The 19,652-nt window shown below is 33.8% G+C and overlaps 3 protein-coding genes across 3 annotated transcripts; 1 reads left to right on the top strand and 2 right to left on the bottom strand.

Annotated features, from left to right (window-relative positions):
• On the top strand, nt 6,492-11,106 carry LOC109233340 (protein ALUMINUM SENSITIVE 3). The gene is made up of 3 exons (XM_019399180.1): nt 6,492-6,850; nt 8,412-8,657; nt 10,049-11,106. The coding sequence occupies exons 1-3, from the start codon at nt 6,617-6,619 to the stop codon at nt 10,361-10,363; spliced, it is 795 nt and encodes a 264-aa protein (XP_019254725.1). The 5' UTR covers nt 6,492-6,616; the 3' UTR covers nt 10,364-11,106.
• LOC109233341 (pathogenesis-related protein PRMS-like) lies at nt 11,381-12,305 on the bottom strand. The gene has a single exon (XM_019399181.1). The coding sequence runs from the start codon at nt 12,215-12,217 to the stop codon at nt 11,549-11,551; it is 669 nt and encodes a 222-aa protein (XP_019254726.1). The 5' UTR covers nt 12,218-12,305; the 3' UTR covers nt 11,381-11,548.
• On the bottom strand, nt 13,623-19,150 carry LOC109233339 (protein MODIFIER OF SNC1 11-like). Its single transcript, XM_019399179.1, has 6 exons — nt 18,627-19,150; nt 17,622-17,702; nt 17,411-17,536; nt 17,191-17,251; nt 14,935-14,995; nt 13,623-14,841 (listed from the first exon to the last, which is right to left on the bottom strand). Exons 1-5 carry the CDS (start codon nt 18,908-18,910, stop codon nt 14,954-14,956), a joined length of 594 nt encoding a protein of 197 aa, XP_019254724.1. The 5' UTR covers nt 18,911-19,150; the 3' UTR covers nt 13,623-14,841; nt 14,935-14,953.

Genomic DNA, 19,652 nt, shown 5'->3' with positions numbered 1-19,652 from the left:
AAAAATAAAAAAAAAAAAAAAGATTAATTTTTTTTAAGTTTCAATATTTCCCAAAGAAATATGTGCTTCCAAGCTGAAAACATCTTTTGGAAACTATATTCTTGTAATGTATAAAAGCATATTTATTATAAATAAACTACAAAATTTAAATCAAATTATTTTCAAATACAAAATTATGTAGTAAAAAGTGATGTAAAATGAAAGAAGGAATAATTTGATCTACACAGTCCGACACTATCAATGACCACATGAAGTTGACAAAACAAGAAAATGTCTCAGCCTTTGCAAAAGCCAAGATTCTTCTCAAATAAAGTAAAAGGAGAAAAAAGTAGCACCAAAAGTCCCACTTATTTTTATCGTATATGCTCAGTACAAAGCTGAATGCTTATCAACAAGCAATACCATTTGAGAACTACTTGGACTTATCATAACCTGCCCGGTTTTATTCAGCCTCAGCTTATCTGATCTTTATTATTACTGTTGTGATTATGTTTTTTTTTGAGTCGAGAGTTTATCGAAATAATCTTTTTACCTTCACGAGGTAGAGATAAAATTTGCATATATACTATTCTTTTCAAACTTCACTTATGAAATTATACTGAGTATATTATTATTGTTGTTGTTAGTATTCATATTGAGATCGCGCTAAAAAATCTCACACAGAAGGTGCTCTTTAACAAAAATAATTTCCACTTTCACTCATCACAACCCTTATTGGTATTTAATACTCTTTACGGTCCACTTTAATTGATTTTTTTGATTGTTTTCACACATATTAAGAAATTTACCTTTTAGCATTAATTAACAAAAAGTTGACCATATTAACCTTATTAATTTGTTCATTAGAAATACAAAAAATATTCCTAGGCTCTTTACCCCAAGGGCAACTTTGGAAAAAGAAATTATTCCTTCTTCATATATGAAAAAATCAAATATTGTCGATCATAAAAGAAGACCAAAAATCAGTTAAAGTGGATCGGAGGAGAGTAACGAACTCTGTCTCTCTCTTCTCTCCCTTCGTTTGTATTTAGCACCTTTACCTTGTTTACTGCAATATCATATATCCAAACTATTGAGAAATTTTAAGATATTTAATTTCAGAAAATAAAAGATAATTTTTCTTGGATTGTTTCTCCTTTTCTTCCCTATATATAAAAAACTAGAAGACCTTATTAGTTCCTCCCTCTGCTTTAGTTAAAGCATATTTTTCAGAACTTTCCGTTGAAATTTGCGAATTTCCAAAAATAAAATTTAACTTCAACTTCAATTTTTTAATTTCTTTTTGTGACAAACTAAAAAGAAATGTGTAACACATAAATTAGGATGAAACACTTAATAGTTAGTACCGTACCGTCAATAAATTTACTTAACCTTTTTAACTTGAGAATAAGTCCAAGCCTCAAGTGAGGCCTAATAATTAAGTATTTATTTATATTTAATAATTTATTCCTTTTCTTTACGATGATATAATTGACACTTTCGACTCATACAATATTAGCAACGATTTTTTGTTTATTTTCTTTATCTGGGATCGGCACTTGGCAAGCCAAAAAATGATCACATAATAAAAGGATAAAATTATCAAGTTCGACGATAATTTTTAATTTAATCTGCACAGCCATTGCTGAGTCACTATTAAAGACAAAGGATAAAACAAATTAAAGAACGCCCCAGCGTATATAATGCATGCAAAAAGCCAGATTCTTTCTTTATATTATGTCCCATCGAATAAATCCTTAATTAGTTTTGTGCAAATGCATATCAAGTCCTTGATACTTTGTTCTTATGAGTTTTCATAAAAGAATGATATTTATATATTTAAAAATAATTTTAACTTTAGATTTTTTATTTTATATACTATATTCTTAATGATAAATTTTTATAGCCAAACAAATATTATAGCCCACAAAACTTTTATCCTTTATACTTTAGAAATCACATGTTTCGAACTTAATTTCTTAACTTCGTATCGAATTAAAGTACTCTTATGTCACATAAATTAGAATGGAGGGAGTAAATAGTATGATTTACAATACATGAGAGCTACTTGGACTTATCATCTATATTGCCCGGACTCTCCGAAAATATCACCAGATGCGTGTCAAATCCTCCAAAAACAATATTCATTATGAGAAAATGACCGTCTATAGTCCCTCAAAATTTTAATAGCCTATGTTTTTCCCATTGACACGAAATATCCCTCCGGCCCAAACATATTACATCTAATAGCCCAAAATGTCTGTTTTGTATATTTTTTGTATAGTGACAGCCTATTCTATATAAATTGTACAGTGACAGTCTATTTTGCATAATTTTTTTATAGTGACAGTCTATTTTGTGTATATTTTGTATAGTGACAGTCTATTGTATATAAATTGCACAATGACAGTCTATTTTGTATATTTTTTGTGTAGTGACATTTTGTATAGTGACAGTCTATTGTATATAAATTGTATAGTGACAGTCTATTTAGTATATTTTTTGTATAGTGACAGTCTATTTTGTATATATTTTGTATAGTGGCAGTTTATTTAGTATATATTTTGTATTGTGACAGTCTATTTAGTATATTTTTTGTATAGTGACAGTCTATTTTGTATATATTTTGTATAATGACAGTCTATTGCATATGAATTGTATAGTGATTAAATTACTTTCTCCGTGTGTACGGTGTGCAAAACAAAAACATGAAAAATAAATAAAACAATTAAAAAATCTCAAATTAAATCAGGTAAAATGAGTTACTACGTACCATAGCAAAGTCACGAATTTAATTATTACACTATGGCCAAATTCCTTGAATATGTCCAAAAACTATCACAACAAAATAAATTACTCTATTAGGGATTGACTTCTTTTCTTCTACTTTCTACAAATTAGCTAATAATATTAATCGAGAATAATCTTCTAGGCGAGCAACTTGATTAAATTATTTTCCTTAATTAGTGCCTTTTCACTGTAGTAGATAGGTTTTACAATTTGGGGAAATTGCTTTTCGAGTGGCAACCTGTACTGATAGACTATCAGTGATAGTGTGACGAAGGCAGAAATTCAAAAATAGCCAGATTTACAAGTGGTCGTCAAAAATAGACCAGTTTCAAAAGTAATTGAAATTTAGCCATTTTTCATGTAAAGATAAATCTGAGCGAAAATACTGTTCTAAACCCGAAAAATACGCCAGTATATTATGCTGGAGTTCCAGCATAAGTATACTTGAACTCCAGCATATTATATTGGAGTTCCAGGATAAGTATGCTGGAACTCCAGCATAATATGATGGAGTTCCAGCATAAGTACATTAGAACTCCAGCATAATATACTGAGTTCCAGCAAAGTATACCGGTCTAGTATAATATGCTGGAAGTTCATACACAAGTGCTCGAATCTCCAGTATATTATGCTGGAACTTTCCGTGTGTTGGAGATCCAGCATAATATGCTGGAAGTTCATACACAGGTGCACAGAACTCCAGTATATTATGCTGGACCGGTCTGTTGCAGCAAAATAGTGGCTATTTTTCATTGACTTGGTAAACGCCGGCTATTTTTGAATGATCAGTCCGAAAATTAGCTATACCGTACTATTTTTACTGTGATGAAGGTGCAACAACTAAGCCTACTTATATGTATGGCCAAACTCAATAATATTTGGCAATTTAAGAAGCAGGTATCTTGGAAATTTGCTGCACTTTCAGGTTTTTTAGTTGCTAGCCATTATTATTGTTTTTAGGTTATGATTTGTATGGGGTCATTTTGTGACTACCGGATGATATAAGTTTGGCCTGAGTGGCTATAAATAAATTTTACTCATGTATTATTAGAAGATTCGACACATGTGCAGCAACATTTTGAAAGTTTTATTTAGCCTCAATATATTTTTATCAAATTACTTTTACCATAAATATTTATTTGCATTAAGTATTTATATTAAGCTAATAAATACATTATATGTATTTGCATATACGCTTCTTCCACTTAATCATGATTAACTATTACATCATTTTACTTCATTAAATCAGAGGAAATGGGCCGATACGGTTAAAAGTTAATATAGTTCGATGTAAGCACAAAAGAGTTATTATCTTTTATTCAACCCCCCCTCCCCACCCCCCACCCCCACCCCACACACTGTAAACGGAATCCAAAAGTGAAATGAATTAGACAAATTTCATTCTAGTAGTACCAGTAGTAATAATTAATTAAAAATATGAACCATTTGTAATTTGTCAACGACTAATTAATGAAATGGCAGCAGCTAATTAGACTTGCACGTTGCTATGAGAACGTGGGATCCCATGTGATTCTGTTGTGAGACTTGTACTTTTGGAATATTACATAAATATCCTAAATAAGTCCCAATCTATCAACCTCTAGTCATTAATTATGGATTTATTAAAATTATCCAAGCATATATAAAAATATTAAATCCAAATAAATAAGGTTTTTTCTCTCCAAGAATCACACGCACAGATCTCCTTCCATAATTTTAAGCGTGATTATCAACAATAGATGCAAGACGGAAAGAATATTTATAGATGAGGTAGCAAATAAGGTGATGAAATACAAAAAAAATTATATATACAATATTCCAAAAATCTAAGCAAAAAAAAGACCTTTTTCAATGGGCGTAGTTGAAATTCATCGAAAGCATATAGATGTGTCAATATACAAAATTTGAGGAAGATTGGAGGTGATTTGGATTGATTTGGTATCAAAATTCGTAGTTAAAATCGAGTTTAAGAAATTCTTCTGCGATAAATGTATCAAACATGATGCATGTATCTCACACACAGGTATTAGGGGTGTCAATGGTTCGGTTCAGCTGGTTATTTTATAAAATTTGTACGATACTAATTTTTTGGTTATTCCATTATATATAACCAAAATTAGACTTTTCGAAACCGTCCTAATCATGTCGGTTTCTCTTTGGTATCGGTACGGTTCGGTTAATTTTCGGCCTTTTTTTTAATGTCATATAAAAGTCACCAGTAGAAGTAGAATGCAATAACATACGTACTTTTATAGGACTTGGCAAAACTCTCTAGACATTTTTACAGTTTAAAAGTTGATGAATTCTGAAAACATGAAAGATGGCTAGAGTATAGATCCATCAATTATTCTACAATAACGTAAAAGAAACTAAGCAAATACAAATTAACCAATTTGGGACTCAAGAATAAAGTCTATAGAAGATTAAATATTCAAAAAGATAAATCTAAATTATACGAAAGGAAACATATTCAATACATTATAGTTTGCTACTCATAATCGCTACATTACCTTGTGTCTTGCTAGTGAATATATAGGAAATAATTTAATTTCAATAGGAGTAGCATAATTGGTTTGGGAATTAGGATTTTGAGTTTAGTTACTTGTTAGCCCATAAATGTTTCATAATTCCAACGCGCAAGAAAAAATTTAATGCTTTATCATTTTTAAACTTAATATATAAATATATTTTTCATATTGTATATTTATTCGGTACGATTCGGTATTTTTTTGGTGTATTTTCATAAAACAAAAAACCTACCCTAATTATCAGTACGGTTATATATTTATATAAAAACCTACGGTTTTATTAAAAGAAACCTAAAAATCGGTTCGGTTTTGTATTGTACGGTGCGGTTCGGTTGGTTTAGTCGGTTTTTAAATATCCATTGACACCCCTAACAAGTATATATGCATATACATGTGATACACATTTGATACAAATATGATACATATGTGATACACAAATGATACATAGGGCGATACTCATATCATTTTTTTCATGTTTATCTTCTACTTTGAATATTCAATTTAAACCACCTCAAAATTCCACCAAATCATCCCAAAACTGAGATTCAAGCTAAGCCCCTTAGAGATGTACCCAATCTATTCTAATAACACTCACTCAAAGGAAATCAAAAATTTAATATTTTTTTGCTACAAATAGCAAATTGGCTAATATTAATATTATTTATAAATGTAGTTTCCCTTTATTGATACGACGTAAAGATCAATACGAATAAATTTTTACTCTCTCTGTTTCATATTAAATGAGGTACTTTCTCTTTTAGTCTGTTCCAAAATAAATGACATATTTCTATATTTGAAAATAATTCAACTTTAAACTACTTATTTTCCTATTAATGAAAAACTTTAATAATCACACAAAAGTCATGGCCCCACAAAGCTTTATCTCTTAAGTTTTTAAGACCACAAATTTTAAAAGTTATTCTTTTTTTTCCTTAAACTCCATGGTGAGTAAAAGTATCTAATAGTCACGACTCGTAAAATTCCATATGCGTGTCAGCCACATAAGCTCGAAATCACAGAATCTGCATTCCCGGGCCCCACAATACCACGAGAATCGAGCCCATGTTATCGTACGTACGTCCAAATGTGGGACCCATAACGTATGTTGTCGTACGTACGTCCCTATGCTTTCAGGTACAGACCATCTAGGGAAGGTCTTTTCTGTTTTTGCTCCTTTATCCTTTACAAAAATAACCAAAATTTAAAACAAAAGAAAAGTGAGGTCATTTCCTAAAGTTTCTTACACCAATAAATACTCTCGAATTCCCTAACACTTTTCACAATTTAGAAACATTTCTTTTTCTAAATTTGAAGAAATAATGGAGTGGAATTGGTTGAGAGATTTTTTGAAGGGAATGATAAAGCCAATTGCAGCACTTGCAGTTGTATTTATGGCTGTAGCTTTGTCTTATGTACAGAAACTTGGATTGGAAAGTGAAATGATTTACTCAGTTTTCAGAGCTTTTGTTCAGCTATCTATTATTGGTTTTGTTCTTCAGTTCATTTTCAGTCAAAAGAATGCTGGTTGGATCATTCTTGCTTATCTATTCATGGTATGTAATTCTTTTCTTTCTTCTTTTTTTTTTTTTTTTTTGTCAAATTTAGAAAATGAATCAAGTAAATGCAGAATATATGATCTTTGTACAGTTTCTCCACAAAAAAAAAAAAAAAAAAAAAAGATAATCTGTCTGCATGTGGATCTGCAGCAGATTTTGTTACAGTTATGTAATTACTAGATAAAACTGTAAGGGCTTGTCTGATTTTATTTATTTTAGAATTTTTTTTCGAATAATCATGAATTTCTAGAATGAATCTTACTTTACAAATTTCTAGAAGGGCTTAGTCATGTTAGCACATTTACTATAGGTTCTATATTTCTAAGAGTCACCTTATTAGGTTACACATTTATAGTAGTAGTAATTTTTATTTTTATGTTAGACCACATGGGTTTGAGATAATGTTAAATGGAACGACATAGATCAGTAATAAGTTATAAAGTGAATTTCAGCTTATTTTAAATTGAGGTTTAGTTAATATTGTTATGGTAGTTTTTTACCTTTTCCTCTTGTTTCTCGATAGGTCAATTATTTACCAAAGTCTAACGATATAAAACTTATTTTTTCAAGTTTCTCCGCTTCTTTTCACGTTCAGCAAAGAATCATTCAACAAATACATGTTTTTCATTTTTCTTATTATGATTTTGTTGGTTGCACTCCTACTTTATTCTATCATTATCTAGATGATTACAGAATCCAAAAGGATTTAAATAATGATATTCTTCTCCCACTTGCTGATTCGGCAATTGACTTTATTGCAATTGGCATCCATGACCTCTTTTTTATACATTATTGTTACAAAAAATTTCATTAAAACATTATCAAATTTGCTAAAGTATTATCTCAATTTTTAGTCAATATTTTTTCTTGAAAAACCAAATTATTCTCCAGCCAAATATCGGAAAACGTAAGTCATTTTCTGCAAAACATTTTCGGAAAATGACTTTTGTCTTACAAAAAAACACCCTAAATCTACTCCTTTAAGTTTTTGGAAAAATGGCACTGCATAGCCGCTCTTAAAAAAATAGCCGAAAAAATATACATTTCTTATATATATATATATATACACATTATGTATGTTAACAAAAATTATTACAAATTTTATACACTTTTTCGGTTACCGAATATAAATAGTTTCTGGCGCGGGCTAAAAGTGATAATACCATCTTAACAAAGACTTCTCGGAAATTAAGCTTACTTCTGTTAGTGGAATCATAATTAGAAAATATTTTCTTTTCACAAGGCTTTATGCTGATTTTCAAACCAATTACACTCGCTTCGGTTGTCAGATTGGTTTGCTTGTTATTGCCCCTCCTTTTTTTCCTTCTTGAGCCGAGAGTCTACAAGAAGCAACCCCTCTTCCTTTTTAAAGGCAAGGAAAAGGTCTGCGTATGTTGTACCCCACTTGTGAGATTACACTTGGTTTGTTGTTGTTGTTGTTTACCCTACGAATATTGGCTGTAGTGTTTTAACTAAATCATGGTCTCATTACTAATGATTTTATGGCATCAATTAAGTGGATAATCTTCGTACTAATTAAAATATGTTGATTATGCAGGTTACTATAGCTGGTTATACGGCAGGACAACGTGCCAAACATGTACCAAGGGGAAAATATATAGCAGGAGTTTCCATTCTTACTGGAACTGCAATCACTATGTTTTTATTGGTAATTTTGAATGTTTTCCCTTTCACTCCTCGCTACATCATCCCCGTCGCGGGAATGATGGTTGGCAATTCAATGACAGTTACTGGCGTTACTATGAAAAAACTTCGCGATGACATCAAGATACAAATGTCACTGGTACGTCCTATGACCCTATTGTTAAATCGTCACAAATTATAAGTTCTCTCTTTCAAAGTAGACGATAAGTTTTAAATCTTAATGCAGGCAATGTCTTTATACTATCCGAAATTGCTCAAGTTTCCTTTCTGTTACACGTTTGGTCTATTTATATCCTTGTCATTAGATATCGCCTCATATTTTTTGTTGTTACTAACTTGGGGTGGCAATTTGAGCCCAAACCTATTTGACCCGTCCAACCCGCCCAAATTTTAGCCCAACTTGACCCACCCGTCTCAGCCCAAGTTACTTTGACCCGTCCATTTATTGACTCAACCCATTTTGACCGACCAAAATCAGGGAGAAATTCAAAAATAGCCAGATTTACAAGTGGCCATTCAAAAATAGCCACAGTTTCAAAAAAAAAAATCGAAATTTAGCCACTTTTCATGTAAAGATAAATCTGAACGAAAACACTGTTCAAAATCCAGAAAATACTCCAGCATAATATACTGGAATTCCAGATAATATACTGGAGTTCTAGTATAATATACTGGACTTCCAACATAATATACTGGAGTTCCAGTATAATATACCGGTCCAGCATAATATGCTGGAAGTTCATACAAAGGTGCTCCAATCTCCAGTATATTATGCTGGAACTTTCCGCATGTTGGAGTTCCAGCATAATATGTTAGAAGTTCATACACAGGTGCACCAACCTTCAGTATATTATGCTGGAACTTTTCGTGTTGCAGCAAAATAGTGGCTATTTTTCAATGACTTTGCAAACACTAGCTATTTTCCAATGACCAATCCGAAAACTGGTTAGCCCGTGCTATTTTTACCCAAAATCAGTCGAACCAGCCCATTTGACACCCCTACTAATAACGGAGCTCTAGCGTGAAATGGATGAACTTCACTCCAAATTCTTCCAAAGGAATGGTCCAAATTTACCCCTCAACTTAAACTAGTTGAAAATTATCCTCAGGGAGCTCCATTAGGGGATACGAGCAAAACGAGACTTTTTTGTAACAGTGATGATATTATTAGACCAAAAGTCTAACAAATCTAAAGTTGATCAAATTCGAATAGTACAATGGCAAATTTGACCATTTACTCTATAAATTCTCGCCCAAACGCGAAAAACTTATTTAATATGCAATAATGTTGCTATATTAAGGGGAGCCTTGATGTAATTGGTAAAGTTGTTGTCATGTGACCAGGAGGGCGCGAGTTCTAGCCGTGAAAACGGACTCTTGCAGAAATTAATGCAGGGTAAAACTGCATACAATAGACCCAGTGCACCTGGCTGCCCTTCTAATAAATGTTACTATATTACTATGTTCAATTTTGGAATATGGCACTTTTCATAATATAATACTCAAAAGTTTTCTTTTTTTTTTGGCTAGGTAGAGACAGCCTTGGCACTAGGGGCAACGCCTAGACAAGCAACAATTCAACAAGTGAAAAGATCGTTGGTTATTGCTCTTTCTCCTGTGTTGGACAATGCAAAGACGGTTGGTCTAATATCACTTCCAGGTGCAATGACAGGACTTATAATGGGAGGAGCATCTCCTCTTGAGGCTATTCAATTGCAAATTGTTGTAATGAATATGCTTATTGGAGCTTCTACTGTTAGTAGTATCTTCTCGACGTACCTCTCTTGGCCCTCATTCTTCACAAAAGCTTATCAGTTAGAAACCAAGGTTTTCTCTTCCGAGTGAAAGTCATTTTTTCCTGGTTTTTGCTTTGTTGGTCAATCTCTCATTTCAGTGGAAGAACTAAGTCTTTTTTAATAGATTTTAGAGTAGACAACAAATACCTTGTCAAATGTTGCCTCTAATGCTATTTTCTTGGATGAAAAACCGAAGCTTGCTACAGATTGAGGGTCTATCTGAAACAATCTCTAGTCTCTGTGCCCTCCCAGGGTAGGAGTAAGGTCTGGTTGTATGCATACAAATTACCCTTTCTAGACCGCAGTTGTAGGATCTCACTGGGTTTGTTGTTGTTGCTACAAATTTCTTGTGATTTTATCATTATCCAAGATTAAGGGCTGTGACATCTAATAGTATAGTCCCACATAAGGTTCAACAGAGGAAGAACTTCATTATGTGGAAGTGGTAGAAAAATCCTTGTTAATCATGTCATTCTCTCTTTCCCATTCTCTTCCACAGGATGGTATTTGTATAATTCAAGTTATATTCGTGATCCTTGAAAAAGGTTTGCATGTACAGCTTGTCAAAAAGAATAAAATTGAAAGTTTAAGTGATTCCATATATAAAATGTGTCATGACCCTCGATAGGAAGGTGGGGAGGTCGAGGATTAGGGTAGTAGGTTAAGTAGCCTAGTGTATTACCTGTTCATACCGGTAGTATTAGTACGTAGTCTCGTATTTTGTTGGTATTAGGTTTCTATTACTACCTGTTGTTTCTTTCATTTCGGTCATCTTACTATCTTGTTGTTATTTATGCTGCTTTTCCATGATTTCTTGTTGTTGTTTCTTATTGTTTTTCTTTTCATTAATGTGGTACTTATGCTTTCCTGAGCCGATGGGCTCTTGGAGACAAACTCTCTATCTCCACAAGATAGATGTAAGGTCTGCTTACACACTGTACTCTCCCCAGACCTTACTATACGGGATTATATTGGGTTATGTTATTATTGTTGTTGTTGTAGAGCTAAAACAAGAAAATTGAATAAAGGCAGTAAAAAGAATGTATATCCCTTAAATTAGCACGAGTTCAAATCAGAAAAAATGTTGATGCATTAATGTATGAGTTGGACAGAAGCAGAACACTTGTTACATTCTGAACACACAAAGTGCTCCATTGGAGATCATATCTCAGCTATTTTTTTTGGAGCATCGTCATTAATCATGACGATACTCCAATAGTGAAATTAAAAACGTTTAAACGCGCTTGTTTCGTCTACCTCGTCGAGACTTTCTACCTCTGCCTCTGCCTCTAGCATGTCGCGCAGTACCATTATTCAAAGGTTTTGGTGGTAAACTTGGCGATGTTACAGCCACATTGTTACCAGGATTCAAAGGATTGACACCTTTTACATTTCCTATAGGATCATAGGAACAGACAACATAAACACCCTTTTGATCATTGCAATAAGTAAATGAACTGCAGCCAACTTTCGTGGTAGTACGCCATATAATATTAAGGTAATGGCCACATTCACATCTCTCGCGTTCAGGCTGGCAATTGCAAAGATTTGTCGCGTGGTTGAAAAATTGCTTCTCTGAGAACCATTTTTGAACAACCCCACTCGCGGGGGTCTGTCTATATAGTTCCCAATATATGTTTTCGCCATAAGGACTAGTCGAATGTTGTCTATAATTGCAATCTTGTTTGCGCGAATTAGCCCAAGATTGTGCAAAATTAGCCAAATTGGCGTCCCATTGCAAAGGAGGGATGCCAACGCTTGCTCTTAGATCATTGTGAGCCTTGAGGAATTCTTGTTGGACCCAGTCGAATGTTATTGCATCTGCAGAAGAAATGAAAGTGAAAATGAAGAACAGCAGCAATACTGCTGCTAAAATTTGGATTTTTGGGATTAGTATTGTCATTGATAATGACAATTCATGTAAATGGAAATGAAAAATAGTTTCCCCCCTAGGGTCCTGGAATTTTGGGTTGCTATAATTTTCCTATTTTATGTTTCATTTTGATTTTCTTGTTAGTTTTACATGAAGAGAGCAGCGTGAAAAAAGGAGCAAAGCATGGGGAGATGCAAGAAAATAAATTTGATCGTATATAGTAGCTAAAGCTGCGGCCATGTTTAAATTCGCCTCAAATATTTTCCGTTAGAAAAATATCTCCCTCATATCTCAAGATTCGTAAACTAATTGATGATTTTAAAGAAGTGAATATACTCGATAATGTTGACCTCTACTCTCTTAGATTATAATTAAGAATTTCCACTCTAGCTAAATGGGGCCAAGGTCTTTTCCAATTTTCAATATATAGGTTGAGAAAAAAGAAGATAAATATATGGTATAGTCGCAGCATGTCCCAACAACCTAAGGTTTTCTTTGCTTATTTGATGTCACCTCTATGATTTTTGACTAATCGTTACTTTATGGGAAGTGGACAATGCTGCCTTTAGTTTAAAAAAAAAATTGGACAATATATAGGACCCAAGAGACTTGTAGTATTGGCGACGAGCACAAGTACATGGAACTTCTTGTACTAGCGCAAGAGTTTACAGCGATAACAGAAACTATGACAGTCACTTCTCCTATTTTCTGCATCTGGGCTTAATCAAAATAGGTCAACAGCACGTCAGAACGTAGCTACTTGTAGCCCGTTTGGCCAAGCTGTAAAAATCAGCTTATTTTGAGAAGTGTTTTTTTTCAAAAGTGTTTTTCTCAAAAGTACTTTTGGTAAAAAGCAGTTTGTGTTTGGCTAATTAGATTGAAAAGCACTTCTGAACAACGATTAGCGTTTGGCCAAGCTTCAAAGAACTGCTTCTAAGTGTATTTTTCTCAAAATTGCTTCTCAAAAAAGTACTTTTGGAGAAAAGCTACTATTTTCTACTTCTCCAAAACTACTTCTGCTTTTTTTCCTTCCAAAAGCTTGGCCAAACACCTCATTAGTCTCATCCGAAAGTTTAATCTCCTTATAGATGGATAAAAATTGTATTTAAAAGACGCATTTCAGTTGCCTGGTTTTTTTGCCTTAAAATATTAGAGTAATATTTTCTCCGCCTAGGCATTAATTGTCTCATCACTTTGCTGTGAAATGATTTTAGCCATTCACATTTAATCCACAGCAGTATAAGACAGACTAACTCTATAATGTAAAAACCTATGATCCTCTGCTTCGACATTTGTCGCTGTCTGACCACTCATCAGTAAAAACTTTGAATAACTTTCGACTAGCTCCATTCAAGTCGAAACAATGAAGACTTTGAGAACGTATTAAATTTGAACGGATTTGAATCCTAAAGAAGAGAAATAAAAAAACAGCAGAAACACAAATGCACCAATTGGCTATAGGATAAGTTCAACGACTGAACACAACAAAATTAACATTGTCTTGTACAATTTAAGTGACAATAACAAGAAAAAAGCATAACTAGATTCCTTCACAGGAAATTCTACACCTACTTTTACACAGCACCGACCGCATCCTACAAGATTTACCTGGGGATACTAGGTAGTTTAACAACACCTGCTTAGCGTCAATCTGTCCGAAATAACCCACATCAAATCATAAAGCGAAAATTTGGGAAGCTCGTAAACCGGTGAACCTTAATAAGCAAACAGCTAAATCCAAACAAGAACCACTTTGAAGAAATGTGGATTTGACAACTTGACCATCATATGACATAGCAATGTGAAATTTTGCATAAAGTCGAGCAATGTGCAAACAAGTTTAATAATCAAGGTGAGTCTTCTTTTCACTTTTTCTCAAATGACTTTAAAGGCCCTTAAATCATGTCAGTAGAACCATGAGATGCACGGATATGCACTAGCAACTATCTAATGCAACAGCGATAACTAGTATTACCTTTCTACAGCATATGGAGAACCCAACAAAAAAACTAATAAAAACATGGCCAAACGAAAACCATATGATGCATCAAAGAGAAGTACAACTTATCTTGGATCTTTAAATGCAAGATAAATGTTTATCTGCTAGAAACTCAAGCTGCACTACATTTCCTACTTCAGCTATAAGAGTGATGAAGGCTGAATGAAACAGCAAAACACCCAAGAAGTTGACCTATTGTTCACAAATTAGGCATGTTCAATGACAGTCTCTAACCTTAGGGGACATTTAACATCAAGCAATTCCCAGCCTGTTTTGAATCCGTCGGATAAGTCAGCACTAAATTTCTAACACTGGTTGATCCTTGAAATGCAACAGCCGCCAACTTTTTCCTATGTTAAAGGGTAATACAAACAATATAAAATAATTGCAGATTAATAACTAAGAGATTGATGATCAAGTGTCAAATCAAACTCTTCTAAGGATACTTCGGTTGTAGTTTCAATTTTTAGTATTGATCACAGGTCATTTCCGGTAGTTTGACGCCAAGCAGGTGGTTGTCAATTATCCTAGTGTTCCCAGAAACACACGGCGTGCTACTTTAAGAGACTAGAAAAGCTTTTTGCTGTAAATTTGAAGGTCTGAATTCTAAAATCTACTGGGGAACTCAAAAACATTAGAATCCTAGCCTACCAACCTGAAAGAATAAAAAAGAAGTGGTTAAAAGATATCTAAGGAACTGTGGGTTGCAGTTAACAAAGCCCAAACCACACCCAACAGCAAGTCTTACCCTTTAACTAAGTTAGGAATCATTCAGGTTCCGCTCCAGCTTTGTCCACAGCAACATCATCCTGAATTAAATGTATTCGTAGATTAGGAGAACTCTTCAATTTATACTAGAGAAAAATAGTATTAAACAAAGAGGGGTCTAGAATTTGAAAACAAATGGGCGCACAGCCTGGAAGAGTTGACGGTGACAACCACTCAACGCATAAACAGAAAACCTTTAATATATATCTCAAAATAGGAAAAAACAACTATCTAAACCAAAACAAAAGGCAATTATGAAATTTTGCTATACTAATGTTATATTGTTATCTTTTAACTTAAGAATTATCTAGTTCGCAATTGCTCTTGATGTTCCATTTTTCAAGCTTCGTCAGCGTCTATATTTTTTTTTGGATCATTAACCCTTATATAACAAACTAAACAACCACAGACAGAGTACATAAAAATTCACTGCAACAAAGATAACAAATAAAATTAGCTGCATGACTAGTGATTGTTGTGATTTCCAAAAATCTTGAGCTCATATGGCTTACCATACTCTGAAATTAGAGACAAGCAGCAACTAACAGGCTAAGGAAAAATAAAATAATTTTCTGTGGAAACCTATCTTTGGTATTTTACTGCTTCTCACTCACAAGTGAGTTGTTTAAGTGAAACTAGAAGATCTCAGGTGCACTAATATGGCTCTCAATAGGAGCCTATATGGAAGTACAAACCCTCCACTAATTGGTATTTGTGATGGAAGGGTTCCTTTTTAGGAAGTAGATTCATCTTTATTTCCAGAGAGAGATGAATATGGACTTCCAAAAGCCACCTCATATGAGATAAGTTATTGAAGCTGTTTTTGGATTGCCTAAAATAGATAAACCAAAAATCTACATGGCACATGGCAGTGCAGACTAGCATTTCTAATACGCTGGCTTTCCTAGGTATTAATGATGTTCAAGGCTTCAAGATTTGCTTGTCAATTCCACACATCAATCTTGAAGTAAATTTTGTAAAATTGCATTCAACCTTATATTTATAAAGTTAGCTCTACTAAAATGATGCCCCATCTTTCCCAAGAACCATGAGTAGGTCTTTAAACATCCTGTTCAATACCACATGTGGAAAATTCTGTCTGCACATGAACTGTTAATTAAACAGTATCTACATCAAACCAGCAAGGGAAAGAAATCTAATACTATCAATCTTTGGGACAATTTGGAGGTTGAAATAAAATCTATAGGTGATTGAGAAGGAGAACCTCAAAAGGGCAAAGGCTCCCTGGGGTAACTAATGAACCAACATGCAAAGAACTAGAAGCTTAAACATCCTAAGCAAAACTCCCACGAGCTATGCACAATTGACGTTCAACATAAACAACATGCACTATCAAAATGACAATAAGCATATTCAGACAATAAGTCAATATGACATCCACTTTCTATATCCTTCAGTTTCTACATCAATAAAGACAGAACAAAATTTTGCCCAAGTTAAAAATCAAAGAAAATACAGTAAAGCTCGGGGAACTTGATAGAAGGAAATTGATTACTGTGCCTCAAGCTTCGGTTGAAGTAGAAGGAGAATCTGACACAGAGACAGCATTATTGCATAACTTCCAATTAGGCAAAAAAACAGTCCACCTACACAGTTTCCACTTGCAACTGGAAACTCGAGTAACCAAAGGGTGAAAAGTGGGAAGGTCACTATTAGCCTTGGTGGAGAGAGGGTTTGGAGGTTCACCAAATCCCCAAAAAAGGAGGTGGAGAACCCGCTAGGATTGTTGATGAAAGATAATGATTTTAAAAATGGAAGGTTGAGAAGAAAATCATAACCAGCTGAAGGAAAGCACCGAGATTCAGCCATCATATAGGAGCTAAAAGAATGAAGAATCGAAAAAGAACATCTAAATTCTTTCATTTAATCTTCATTTTCTTTTTAACCTCTTTTCTAGTGAATGTTAAGAAGAGATTTGGACAGAGCAGCTAGGATGGTGTTCCTCTTCTTCTCTATTCTAGTGGGAGATCTAAAATATGTTAGGATTCTGTTCCTATTATGTTTTTACGAGCTCGTCGAGAAGAAGTGATGAAGACCAAAGTAAATAAAAGCTTTCCTCTTTAATTTCTACATTAGAAGGTCACATCCCGTTATCAAAATCACGTGAACACCATATGCAAAATTAAATTAAAAGCATTCAAATGCATAATGATGATACTTCTCTTTTCTTTTATCTTTTTGGGTCAGACCAGTGCCTATGTATACAAAAACAAACCTGCTCAATGTTTCCCTTGCCATTTGCTTGTGATTGTGAAGCAGACTGGGGTTGTGAAAACCTATTAAAAAAACACAGGACTATCAGAATTAAGTCGCATATCTGACAGATGACTTATTTATGGAATCTTATATGCTGCAAACTGATATATGTATGGAGAACATTGTGCAGACTCCAAAGATGGCATAAAGAGAAAGTGAACAGTTTTCATTTTTACAACCTGAGAGCCCTAGCTTTCCTTTTATCTTCCTCCACAGGATCAGTCTTCACCGGTGGTGCAAACCTTGTCAACCTGGCCTTCTTCTTAGCTTCCTCTTCAGTTGTGTCAGATTTTACAAGCCCAAACCTGACGAACAACCAAACTTATCAAGAAACTCATAAACAATTTAACTGCTACATCTCAGACGGAGAAAACAGGCAGAAACAAAAACCTCTCAGCTCTAGCTTGCCTCTTATGCTCCTCAGCTTTCTTTAAAGCATCTGACCCTTGAACTGAGGACCCAGTTCCAAACCTGATACAATACATCCAAGAAACGACTGAAATATCAGACGCAGATTTAAGAAATTAAACCAGAAAGTGCAGAACACATGAATGCTATCACTGCTTTATGGTGACAAACTAAGGGATAACATTAACTTGTCACATATATGTGCATTTCGATGGCAACTGCAACCGGATAGATTTTTTTTTGATAACCGAGAAATGCCAAAGCCAGTGGCACAAGGTCCAAAACTCGATGGGTAATGGGCCTGCCACTCTACCCTTCTCTACTTAAATACTAGACTGTCTATGGCAGTGTTCAAACAAGTGATATGCACCTAAACCACACACTTACCACTAGATCAAAACCCTGAGGGCAGCAACCGGATAGATAATTAAACCTCAGAAAATAGTAACCCAATATCTGCATCTTTAGTGAAGTCTCTTGACGTTCCTAGGATAAAGTTCTAAAAATTATTTAACAGCTCATCTTCTCAATTAAGCATTAAAATGTATCAGAAAATATTGAGTTTAATTGCCAAGCAATTTTCCTCACAACAACCAAAAATTTATTACCAACTCATATAAGCACCACAAATCCTCAAAGACATCCAATTGAACCTATTGGTACTGCAAGGAAACTTCAACGAACGGAGCCAAAATTCCAAACTAAAAACCAATTAGGAATACAAGTTTCCCGCAAAAACAATTGTGTGACATTTGTTCTTGGAAACTTATCTCCTACAAAGTACTAACAGTTTCTAAGAACATTAAAAAAAATTAAGAAAATGCCGGAATTCACACCAAAAATTTATGCTTATACTTGCACTCAGAACCAGTCATTCCTTTCGGCACAGAGGTAGCGACATGCTAAACTGAAATAAAAATACTCACAAAATTATGGAATAAGCCTCAAACCCTAATTCATTCAGCAATTTAAAGATAAATAATTTACCTCTCAGCTCGAGAATTTCGCTTATCTTCTTCGGATAGCTGAACTGGCACTCCAAACCGCTCAGCTCGCTTCATCTTCTTCTGAATATCATTACCCTGACAACTGTCATCTCCCCCCGCCACCGCCGACTTGATTTCCTCCTTGGCATCGGCAGATGGCGGTGATTTTACCGAGTCAGGTGCGGAATCGTGTGTGGATTCGCTTATAGCCGGTGGATTGGGATCTGACGGCTCAGCTAGGGTTTTCATAGGGTTTTCAGGATTTTGCGCTGTCGTTGCGGCCATAGCTGAGGATTGAAAGAGAACCTTTGGAAATGGTGAAACCTTCTCCCTGAATTGGAAACGACGCAATTGTTTCGGATTTTCGTAGCTGCGATTGCTCGGATTGGTATTCTTATGGCTCGATTTTTTGGGAATTTTGGAGGACGATATTTTCTGACTAAGATTCCAAAAACACCCTTAAGCCTTAACTCCAAAAACACTCGTGTTGTGTTTTAATTTTTTCCTATAATTTTGTTCCCAATAAAAAATCTCACGTGGTATGTATAGGGGTTGGACTATTTTAACTTTTGATAAGGAAATTAGCAATTTGGTAAATCTTGATTTGGTTTTTGTGATTTTTGATCAAGTAAGAATGAAACCTAGTAGTATCACTTGTATTTATAAACGATACAAAATGAATACACAATCATAATATTGATAATTTTATAAATATACACTTTATAGCAATATATAAAATTATAAATCTTAAACCAAAACTATTTAAAGATAATGCTCAAATAATTTTATGTAACAATCGTCAACACAAATTTATCCTACTAATTTTTCCAAATGACACATGAGTTATCTATAGCAAATATATATTATTGGATAACACTCCTTATTTCATTTAAAATTGCATAAATGGTTCAAATTATTTATCTTATATCTTATGTTTAAACCAAGAAATCAAATGGCTATAAAAAATGTTGTATAAATTTGAAAATAATTTTTAGATTTTATATCTGAAATCAAATATTTGAAGTGG

Source organism: Nicotiana attenuata, chromosome 10, assembly GCF_001879085.1.
Source record: "Nicotiana attenuata strain UT chromosome 10, NIATTr2, whole genome shotgun sequence".
Taxonomy (NCBI): domain Eukaryota; kingdom Viridiplantae; phylum Streptophyta; class Magnoliopsida; order Solanales; family Solanaceae; genus Nicotiana; species Nicotiana attenuata.
Note: the sequence above shows the minus strand (reverse complement) of the source record. Positions and strands in the feature narration are given on the sequence as shown.

Coding starts and splice junctions, on each gene's coding strand:
- LOC109233340 (XM_019399180.1), top strand. CDS start 6,617: ATGGAGTGGAATTGGTTGAGAGATTTTTTGAAGGGAATGATAAAGCCA. Junction 6,851..8,411: donor TTCTTGCTTATCTATTCATG/GTATGTAATTCT, acceptor TTGATTATGCAG/GTTACTATAGCTGGTTATAC. Junction 8,658..10,048: donor TCAAGATACAAATGTCACTG/GTACGTCCTATG, acceptor TTTTTTGGCTAG/GTAGAGACAGCCTTGGCACT.
- LOC109233339 (XM_019399179.1), bottom strand. CDS start 18,910: ATGGCCGCAACGACAGCGCAAAATCCTGAAAACCCTATGAAAACCCTA. Junction 17,537..17,621: donor AGGCAAGCTAGAGCTGAGAG/GTTTTTGTTTCT, acceptor GTTGTTCGTCAG/GTTTGGGCTTGTAAAATCTG. Junction 14,996..17,190: donor GCAAGGGAAACATTGAGCAG/GTTTGTTTTTGT, acceptor CATTTAATTCAG/GATGATGTTGCTGTGGACAA.
- LOC109233341 (XM_019399181.1), bottom strand. CDS start 12,217: ATGACAATACTAATCCCAAAAATCCAAATTTTAGCAGCAGTATTGCTG.